Below are 9,949 nucleotides of genomic sequence, written 5' to 3' on the forward strand. Positions count from 1 at the left end.
TCTACTTCTAGTATCGCAAAGCACTACCGTACTAGCCGGCATTCTAGATAAGCTACTATACTTATTAAAGAAGGCGCTACTCCTCGATCTCGGCATAGGCGATATTAAAATAGTTATTCTACTCTTACGTAGGCGCATCGATCGCGGGTAGTATAGGGCTAGGCTCGTATAACTACTTAGGCTCTTCGCGATTAATTAGAGTGCGATCTAGTACTAGCGCGCGAGACTAATATATTAATTGCGCTTGTTACGCTAGTTACGCTAGCGCGGCGGTTGCTCTAGTAGTAGTAGGTATTCTACTAGTATTTAAAGGACCGGTAATAGTAGTACCTATATATCCTCTATAAGTAGCGCCGAAAGTAGCGCCTATATAACTACCTTCTCGACTACGTCTACGTAGTCGACTACGGCCTTAACCGCGACCGGCCTTAGCCCTAGCAGTATCGCGCTAGCGCTAAGAGAGGTTAGAGTTGCGGCTAGGCATAGTAGCAGTATATTGCTACTTGCTTTAGCGACAGGCTAGTTCTCGGTAAGGGTATAGTCTATAGCAAACGAGAGATACTTTTAGCGACCTTTAAAGAAGAGCGCTCGGCTACCTAGACTTACGAGTACTAGAGAGTATCGGACTGTATTAGCGAGTCTAAACAGTGTTAGATAGTATTAGAAAGCGTAGAAGGATGTTCGAGAGGTACGGAAGAGGTTTGCGACACTACTTAAAAGAAGTAGGTCGAAGTTTAATAAAGTCTAAGCTTTTATATACAAATAAGGCTAAGGTAGCTAAGGTAAGTAAAGATTATAAAATTTAGACAAAAAGACACTTAGAGGTTGTAGATACGGCGATTCTAAGTAGGACTGTCTCTTCGAGATTATAGATATATATAGTTGCGGCGTAGAACAGTTTAAGTATTAGTAGAACAAACGAGGCCTATCCCTCTATAAACGAAGTTCTTAATTTCTACAGATCGCAGCTTTCTAAATTGTTTCGTTGTAAAAATTGGATGTCCTATATATAGCATCGCGCTAGAACCCCCTTTATATATTCTATATGCTATATATATTATATATTGCGGTATAAATCCCTAACTGATATTAAGGGTGTCCGATTCTAACCTTTCTAGTTCAGGCGCTTCGCTAGAGCTCAGCTTGCCTAAGGCATATTTATATATTTAGAATGCACGTGCTATCGAGGGCAATCACACTAAGCGGAAGTCACGAAGCAGCCTGAAAAGGAGGTAGGGGAATCCACACTCAAGCCCGACCTGAGATACTCGAGTCAGATGTTAATACCATGTGCACCGCACACAGTACTGCTTTCGTTGAACGCGTGTCGAGAAACATAGTGATAGCACCTCAATCGCGCTGTGATGTCCAAGAGCGGACCAGAGCTTCCAGCCTGATCGCAAAAAAAGTCAACTCTAAAGTTCTCACCCAGGCTCGCACAGCGCAACGACTGCAGTCAAGTCGAATATATCCATGGTCGAACGCCGAAGGAGGCCAAGGTCTAAATTAATCGGCTACTTGATTTTGGCCCACTTCTTCCGCGCCACACTGTCTCAACCAATTGAGCTGGCTCTTCATGCGCGTCTCAGCATACACCACCTAACATTTGGCTACTGACAACTCGAGCGAGCACTCTCACTCTCTGTCAGCTGCTAGTGACAGGCTGGCCAAACGCGATACATGGTGTATGAAGTCATTGTAGAGCTGTGAAGGTGTCTGGATTCGTAGTCGTACGCCTGCAAATGATTGGTCTTGCATTTCGTTCGTTGCACTCATGCTTGCCCTTCCCACTTACTCCTTCTCGCCACCTCCCTCCGTCACTGCACTGGTCTTGCGTCGTGTTGGAACGAAGGTGAAGACCGTCCGCTCTCGTCTGACGACCGAGTCGCCAGACCTTGTCCGTCACTTTAGCCGAGGACGCATGCCAGAGGATGTCGACAACAACAACATTGAGCAAAATCATGAGTCGAAACGATTGTCGCTCATCGCGAACTTCTCACAAGCGCCATTCTTCCCTTTCCATCTTTCGCAACTCGCACGACATTCCTCGGCGGTGACCTTCTCCTCTCATACACGACATATCCATCTCGTGGCGGCAGACTTCGATTGCGCTCGAACAAGACCACCTCATCTCGCGGTACACGATATACTCGCGTCTCCTCAATAATCTCATCATATCCAACAGATCTTGACCGTTCGTGGATGTTCAATGCCAAGTCTCGCTCCTCATGTGCTTTCCGCTCATAATTTCGCGCTCTTGCCTCTGCTTCCAGAGCAGCAATTTCTGCATTGATATCTTCTACAGTGCGAAGGTCTTTCGGCGCGAGAACAAGGGATCCAGCGTGTGATCGGGGACGAAGAGATCGTATTTCGGCGGCATTGACCCGATCGATGACATCTTGAGCCGTTCTCGCAGGACCGCTACGAGATGAGTGCGAGGAAGAATGGTGATGGCTTCTCAGGCTGGGTTCCACTGTTCTCACTGCAGCCATGGTCGAATTTGCGATATGAGAGTGGCTGGGTTTTATCGTGCAGGACAGGTGGAGGAAAGGGTCATGGCGGGAATTTGGGGAGTCTTGCCATTCTATGCTGTATCTCAGAAGCCTTTCACGTCATGTTGACAGGGCCAACACCAAGGACGAACGCCAGACGCACGCCAACACAAAACTCTGGAGGAGCGGAAAGGGATGCCGCCAATGACGTGCCACGAGATTTGGGTTCGTGCGCGCGCGTCATTGCTAGGACAATCTACACCTGGTCGCCGATCCCACCTTTCCATAGCCATACCATCCCATACAGTATAGGCACAGCCAGTGGCGATGAATCCAGGAGGAAGACCATGAAACTGAGCATCCATCCTGGAGCCCGGTGTCTCCAGTATACTGCAATCAGACACTCCAAGATCCAGAACCAGTCAATACTGTACCACGCAGGAACGCCCCGTCTCTATAGGCTGCTTTGACTGCTGATGCTCAGGACCTGGAGTGTACTTGGCATATTGTCGAACCAAATCCAGCACAGGTCTAACATCTTGGACGACATGTCAGCAAATCGCTGGGCTACCCGCCAATCCATACGCCACACCTCATCCACAGAGACGCAGCTGACTCGCCGCTGCGGATAATCCGAGTCTTACTTCATGTGAGCACTGCTTGGAAGAGACGGGAAGAGAGACATGCATCGACTTCGAACGGAGATGAATGTTGCAGCTCTACCTCATCTCCTGCTCTCCTCAGACCTCCTTCCTCATACGTACACATAAGCCGTACTCGGCCCACCACGATACGGCGGCTTCGCATCCGTCAATACAAACGTTATCCCCGAACAGCCTGTCGCTTTACTCCTACTCAACGCGAAAATCTGATATACATTACCACCATCCGTAGGACAAGCAATCCAATCCATGTCCTCAAACACCAACTTCGTCCTCACTTTCGCGAACCCATTCACCACCGCGCCATCCGGATACTTCCCGAAATCGCCTCCGGCCGTGAACGCCAGGTGTCCATCTGACGGGTCCACGTAGACTGCTTGTCCGCCTTTGATATTGACGCTCAATGAAAACTTGTCTTCGCCGTTCACGTAGGAGAAGATGGTTGTGTGGTTGTTTTTCGTGTTGGAATCGCAGATCGCTGATTTCGGGTCCGCGTCTTTTTGGCATTCGTTGGTCGTGGGCTTGCCGACCCAGAAGGCCTTGCCGTTCGCGTTGATGACGGCTTCTTGTAAGGCCTGCGAGGAGCCTTGGGTCGTTGCTGTGAACAGGAAAGGGTCTTGTGCGGTGCCAGCTTGCGCAGCTACGGCTGTCGCGAAGAGCGCAAGTGTGAAGGCTTTCATCTCGACCGATGACTGCTTCTGCTGGAATGGCGGGGAGTCAAGTCAAGTCGTGTTGGTTCTTTTATTACTCCTCGAAGTGTTCTCTGCTACTGGGGCTTCTCTTTTCATTTCGCAGCTAGCTGTTCTTGCTTATATACACCAGATTGACTGCCAAGCCTTTTCTCCTTGCTGCCCAATTTAGACAGCCTTTTTACCCATAATTATTGGTCAAGGATTCCACAGTTGGGTGCCCCTGAGCGCACGGGACTGCTCGATATGAGCTCCCATGATTTCCAACACTCTATCGAAGTCTCGCATGGTTCCCAGCCTCCTAGGAAACCGAAACATCGCAAAGACTGCTTCTCGGTTTCTCAGTAATGACGGCGCGCGCGACTCGAACTGCGGCGCACCATCACTCAAAGCATTATCTGAAAGCCATCGACTCGTCGAACAAAGGTGTCCTGAAAAGATGAACAATTGATCCTTGGTCCGCGCACTCACACAATAACCTCTTGGAAAGGTCAACATAACGCCCTTTGTCTGCTATCAGCAATTCTTCGACCATAAGTATCCTCACCTTTCTTCACCTTCAAGTGACCTTAAACCCCAAGACTCACTCAACAGCTTTCCCGGCGAAAGCTCACCTCAACTCCACACAAGTAAGTCAAAACAACCATCATGGGCGCAACATCCGCAGCAGACTCCCAAAAAACCATGGGCATAGCCCTCGGCTCCGCACTCACAATTGCTGCCGTCGTGCTCATAATCTGCTTCGTCGTCGTTCCTAGAGTCAAGAAAGCTAATAACCAGAACCGCAGACTCGAGACTCTAGATTCCACTTGGCAGAAAGAGATTTCGCTGCAGAGACCTATCCGTACGGGCTTGTTCGCTAGACGAGATAAGGTCAGGGCGGATACTTGGGATCCGGAGAGGTTGGTTGGGACTGCGCCTGAGTCTGTGAAGCCAGTTCCGATGCGACCTCTGCCTCCTGCTGTTATTATTGTCTAGAAGATATAAATACTCTCGCACTTGACTGACATGGTCACGTAGACAATCACAATAATCCAAGCTGCCTGATTGCCTTTGATAGGTAAGATCAGGATATTTTGGTTCACATATACTGTAGTATCTTCCTTTTTCACATCCCAATTCTTCCGTCATCCTCTCCCGCTCTACTAATCGTCGATGTTGATGAAGGAAGTCTGCAATGCTTCTCTTCTCCCGGCCCCTACCGGAGTCTTGCCAAGAGTCGCTTACATCCGTAGCAGTGCAGTGTAGTAGTGCATCGAACCAGCGTCTAGGATGAGAACAATGTATGTTATTGTTGCCAACTGTTGCACTCAGAATAACCACAACATCTAAAACCATCCGGATGATCCGGTCCGGATCCAAGCGGAGCGGACTCCTCTCCGCCACCTGTCTGCGTTCACGCCGAGGCTGTCCTACCTTGCTCTCCTTCTGTTGTACCACCGTGCGTCTGGAGCATTTCTGCTAGAGCACGACCCCGGTGGAACAGACGTCTGCTGAAATGGACCAGCTACCTCGAACACACTTCCTCTCAATCCCGCCCGAGATTCGCGAGGAGATCTATCGACTGATCTTCAATCCCGCCGCGAATCGCACGTACGATGACGATGAGTATGCCGAGTACAGCTTCGGCCCTACCCTCCAACTCCTCCAAGTCAACCGCCAAATCTACCTCGAAGCCCGCAAGATTTTCCGAGACGAGAACATCTTTGTGCGCATCGAGACACCATGGCCAGAAGCTCAGCAGCACGTGGCATTGGAAGGGCACGTACCCATCCTGGTGACGAAAGAGAAGGCAAAAGCGTTCAATCATCATAGCCTAAAGATAAAAATCGATGCTCCCGAGCACGCGAGCATGGAATGGGATACTCAGCGATTCATAATTCTTCTTGACGACCTCCCTGCCTTCTGCAAGATGTGGTACTACGCCGATCTCACGCATCCTTCACTGAACGTCCATCTCCGCTTGAGACTGGAGTTGAGAGATCCGTACGCAGCGGATTGGGAAGAGAAGCGCGTGCCAAGAGCCGTACAGAAGAAAATGCTATTACCATTCGGTGAGGTGAAAGGTCTGAATGCCACGATCGTCGAGGGTGACCCGAAGCCTTTCAAATCGATTGAGGAAGAGATGAGAAAATTGCAGGCAGAACCGCATATGTCGCCCGAACATTGTTTGCGGGAAGCTGCGAGGTTGAAGTTCGAAGGTAATGCTGAGCTGGGCAAAGGCAACTACCAAGCGGCATTAGATCTCTACAATGAGGCCTGGCGAGCAGTACATGTTGTGATCAAAGGTCGGAAACGACATATCCACGCCGACAGATTTTTCGGTCGGGAATTGACAGAGGAGCCGTTTAAAGGCAAGAATGGACAGGCTGAACGTCTTCTTTTGCGAGTGCAGCTCGTAGCGAATACTTGTCAGGTCTTTTTGAAACTGAATCGGTGGGAAGATTGTAGATTCTGGGGTATGAGAACGATCAAAATGCTGCGTGAGGCGATGGGTGTGGATGAGAGAATGAGCATACCGCCTGAAGATGAAGCCGTGCTCGGGTTTCCAGCTGCCGACCAAATGGGCAAGATTTACTACCGCACTGCTGTGGCACACAAGGAGCTTGGAGATAACAGCGAGGCGAGAAGGCTGCTCAGAGTCGCGGAAATATATCTGCCGAGAGATGAGAACGTCAAGAAGGAGATGGCGGCCACAGCACCAAGGTTGGGATAAACTGCGCAGGTCAACAAAAATCCAGCAGCTCGAAATGAACCCTTATCCTCCACCTCAAGATTTTTTTTTTTCCAATCTAGGTCTTGTTTGGACTTGTCTTCGCTTCCCACAGAAGCCCGCACGCCACAAACGACGGCAAGAACACTCCGTGGTACTAACGCCACACACCACGAGAAGGTGCGAGTCCATCCATCATGCAGCAAGAAAAAAAAATCTCATCAAGCCGTCGAGGGCTGACTGACTGACCATGCAGAAGTAACCACCACTAACAAGGGCTGCCACCTGCCACCACGCTCACCCCCCATCATTCAACCAGCCGACCACGAAGGATTCCTCAAACCTCGCGGCACTCCCCTGAAGTCTCTGTCCGCTTTGCCAGCGCCATATTCACTCCAAAAACGCATAGATAGAATACGTGACCGGTCGTTCTTGGACACCCGGGTGAGAAGCACAGAGAAACTGGTCGCCCGAAAATAACAATCAAGTCAAGTCACTGGGTGTCGCGTTCGCAGACACTCATTCATTTGAGATGAGGATACCGTGTTTTCGTGACATTTTCTTGCGTGGGGGGGGGGGGGGGGGGGGGGTTATTTCGTCGTTGGGACGCGACGCTGCGTGATGGGCGTATGTATGTGGTGGTGTAGGAGAGACTCATCAGAGTGTGGAAAGTTTGCAGAAGAGCTGCGCGAAAGATTGCGATGTATTACAGAAGAACGTGGCTCTTTCCTCTTCTCAGATGGGGGTGAAATGAGAATTGGAAGAAAGTAGATGTAGCATTGCATAATGCTCGTCGTGACATGGAAATGAGCGTAGGAGTCGTGCGTTCTTTTTAAATCCAAGACATTCTTGGCCTGTTCTCCTCAGCTCGTGCCTTATAACCGCGAATGGATCTACACAATCTTGTCGTGCAAGTCGAGCTTTGGTTCTTAAGAACTCTCAGGGTGACACTTGTACTTCCTCAAAACCCGCTCGAAGCCATCCAGCCCCTTCTTAAGGACGTCCAGAGTCGGGCCTAGGATTGGACAGTTAGCAGATGCAGCAAAGTTCCCTTCCTTTCCATAGTCGCTTACCATAAGAGACCCGAACGAAATGGTGACAAGGAGAGTCAAAGAGATCGCGTCTGCGGGCCGGGTTGAGGTCAAAGAAAATTCCTGGCACAACAATGACCTTCTCTTTGAGACATGCCTGGAAGAAGTTTAATCCATCGTTGATGCCAGATGGGAGATGTTCCAAGTTCAACCAGATGTAGAATGTGCTGTCAGGCTTGTAGCCAAGCTTGAAGCCCATCTTCTCCAGACGGCCAAGGACGTAATCGCGCTTGTCTCTGAAGTGAGATTGCAAAGCTTTCATCTCATTGCGGACATTGGCTGGGTCAAGCATGGGAACGGCAGCCTCTTGGAAGGGGACGTTGGTGCCACCATCGAGGTAGCTTCCACACGAGCCGAGGGCCTAGTTTATTGGACGCCTTGTTAGCAGGTGTTTGAAGCATTTTTCTCATGTCCTATTATCGCCCCTCTCACCTTAACGAATTCCTTTGGGCCCAGAATCCAAGCCACACGCCATCCAGGAAGGCGGAAACGCTTGGTCAGACCATCGATGATGAGAACACCGTCCTCGTCGACGTCTTCGATGTTGTCTGCCGCACTAATCACTGTGCCGTCGCAGTCTGTAGTGTAGTTGTAGCCACTATAGAACTCGTCCATAATGAGCGTGGCGCGATCACGGCAACAGTCCTGGATATCTTGCAGCTCAAAAACGCTAACCATTTTGCCAGTAGGATTGCGGGGATTGGATGTCAAAATGACGGACGTGCCACGGCTGATCTCGTCCTCGATCTTCGCGGGATGAATCTGATAGCCATCGTTCGTGTCCAGCGGAATGGGAATGACAGCAAAGTTCCTGAAGAGCGACAACATCTCATTGTATGCCGTGTAGTCGGGAATGAAGAAGCCCAAGTAAGCATTGCCTAAGATGGCCGCAATACGGATGAGGCCAGCTCTGCCACCTGGCACGATGCAGACATTCTCCCAGGTGTACTTGCTGTCCTTGCCTTGACTGGGATGAAGAGCAAGACGTCAGCATGTAGTCCACGCCGATGATTGCCATGCAGCTCATACCGGTGATGTTCGTTGTACAAGTTGGCAACTGCTGCCCTAAGCGACTTGATTCCCGCAGTTGGACCTGTGCCCCGTCGGGTAAGCGTGTGCTCTTCGAAGCTCAGATGAACAGTCGTTCGCATTTCGTGACGAAATTCAAAAGTCTTGGCTGCGTGCTGGCATACTCACCATATTCACGACCAGTCATCGAGATGTCGACTGTCTGTGGTCTTGGAAAACAGCCTTGGATGTCTGGCGGTGGTCAGCTGACGCAAATGCACGTGCAGGGCTAGGCGAGACTACCATCGTCGACTTCAGGTGCTCCTTGGCCCAGGTTGGCCCAGTTCTCGGGCTCATCTGCGAATCCATATTCGTAGGCTCGCTCGGTGGTCCAAACAACCCCGGTGGAAGCTCGAGATGGGTCAAGTCCAGCATGCGGCTTATGCCCTTCGTGAGCAAGACGGAACTGCAGGTGAATGGCCGAGTTGATCTCTATCGAATCAGGTTAGTATTTGGAGCACATTGCCGCGGCGTTTGCTGATGGCGAGTCATAAAGCTGTCATGAAAAGCTGGCGTAGCTAGGTAGGAAATGTTGTGGCTCTCCATCAATGAATATAGACCTCTTTCCCTTGCCTCTGCATAAACTTTTCGGGTATGGAGAACTTTCTCTGATATGTGTTGGGCCACAGCGTTCGTGTCTGCGCAGCACACCAGCCTCTTCCGTGAACTGTCGAACAGGATCAGGCTCTGCAGAAAGCGGAGCATGTGCAGGCTGAGTCTTGGCCCCGCAGGCTCGTGCCATATGCTTCCCGGATTCGCAGTCTTGGGGACTTGGCGACATACCTTGCTCGGTGGGTGGCTTGGTGGTCGAGAAACGACGAATCTTGGAGCCACCAGTTTCGTGCATCTCGCCCGAATGGCCTCCGCGGTGCGGGAGCGAGGCCATTGTGGAGCTGGACAGGACTCCGGCTTTGTGAGGCAGAAAGAAAAGAACCAAGGTTGGAGGAAGGACTCTGTCGGAGCAGGAAACTGCAGCTGGGTCGGCAAAGTACGTACGAGCGCGAAATGGCTCATCATGCCACGTTGTTCCAGTCCGGTGTCCTTGAATGCCAGCATCACATGTTTCAACACTAACGCCATTTGGTCGTGGGCTGGTCTCCCACGGCCCCATGCATCAATGAATCATCCAGCTCACGTCGCTTCACGGCAGAACCTGTGCGCCCGCTGCCGTCGTACGTGTTTGGTGACAAGCGCTGCCACGCGCGGCCTCAGAACGCCCTGTGACATCAATCAC

General features: G+C 50.7%; 4 protein-coding genes across 4 annotated transcripts; 1 reads left to right on the top strand and 3 right to left on the bottom strand.

Moving 5' to 3' along the window:
* Positions 1–1,452: 1,452 nt before the first annotated feature.
* MYCFIDRAFT_210732 (uncharacterized protein) lies at positions 1,453–2,615 on the bottom strand. Its single transcript, XM_007926356.1, has one exon. The coding sequence runs from the start codon at positions 2,490–2,492 to the stop codon at positions 1,983–1,985; it is 510 nt and encodes a 169-aa protein (XP_007924547.1). The 5' UTR covers positions 2,493–2,615; the 3' UTR covers positions 1,453–1,982.
* Positions 2,616–3,164: 549 nt separating this feature from the next.
* MYCFIDRAFT_210733 (uncharacterized protein) lies at positions 3,165–3,917 on the bottom strand. Its single transcript, XM_007926357.1, has one exon. It carries the CDS (start codon positions 3,832–3,834, stop codon positions 3,247–3,249), a length of 588 nt encoding a protein of 195 aa, XP_007924548.1. The 5' UTR covers positions 3,835–3,917; the 3' UTR covers positions 3,165–3,246.
* A 1,424-nt stretch (positions 3,918–5,341) lies between these two features.
* On the top strand, positions 5,342–6,559 carry MYCFIDRAFT_134279 (uncharacterized protein; the record flags this gene model as incomplete). Its single annotated transcript, XM_007926358.1, has 1 exon — positions 5,342–6,559. One exon carries the CDS (start codon positions 5,342–5,344, stop codon positions 6,557–6,559), a length of 1,218 nt encoding a protein of 405 aa, XP_007924549.1.
* Positions 6,560–7,485: 926 nt separating this feature from the next.
* Positions 7,486–9,562, bottom strand: MYCFIDRAFT_134852 (uncharacterized protein; the record flags this gene model as incomplete). The annotated part of the gene is made up of 7 exons (XM_007926359.1): positions 7,486–7,571; positions 7,630–8,008; positions 8,080–8,614; positions 8,677–8,740; positions 8,845–8,907; positions 8,959–9,147; positions 9,499–9,562. The coding sequence occupies 7 exons, from the start codon at positions 9,560–9,562 to the stop codon at positions 7,486–7,488; spliced, it is 1,380 nt and encodes a 459-aa protein (XP_007924550.1).
* Positions 9,563–9,949: the final 387 nt, after the last annotated feature.

The sequence above is a fragment of the Pseudocercospora fijiensis genome (genome assembly GCF_000340215.1).
Source record: "Pseudocercospora fijiensis CIRAD86 unplaced genomic scaffold MYCFIscaffold_3, whole genome shotgun sequence".
NCBI classification, from domain to species: Eukaryota; Fungi; Ascomycota; class Dothideomycetes; order Mycosphaerellales; family Mycosphaerellaceae; genus Pseudocercospora; species Pseudocercospora fijiensis.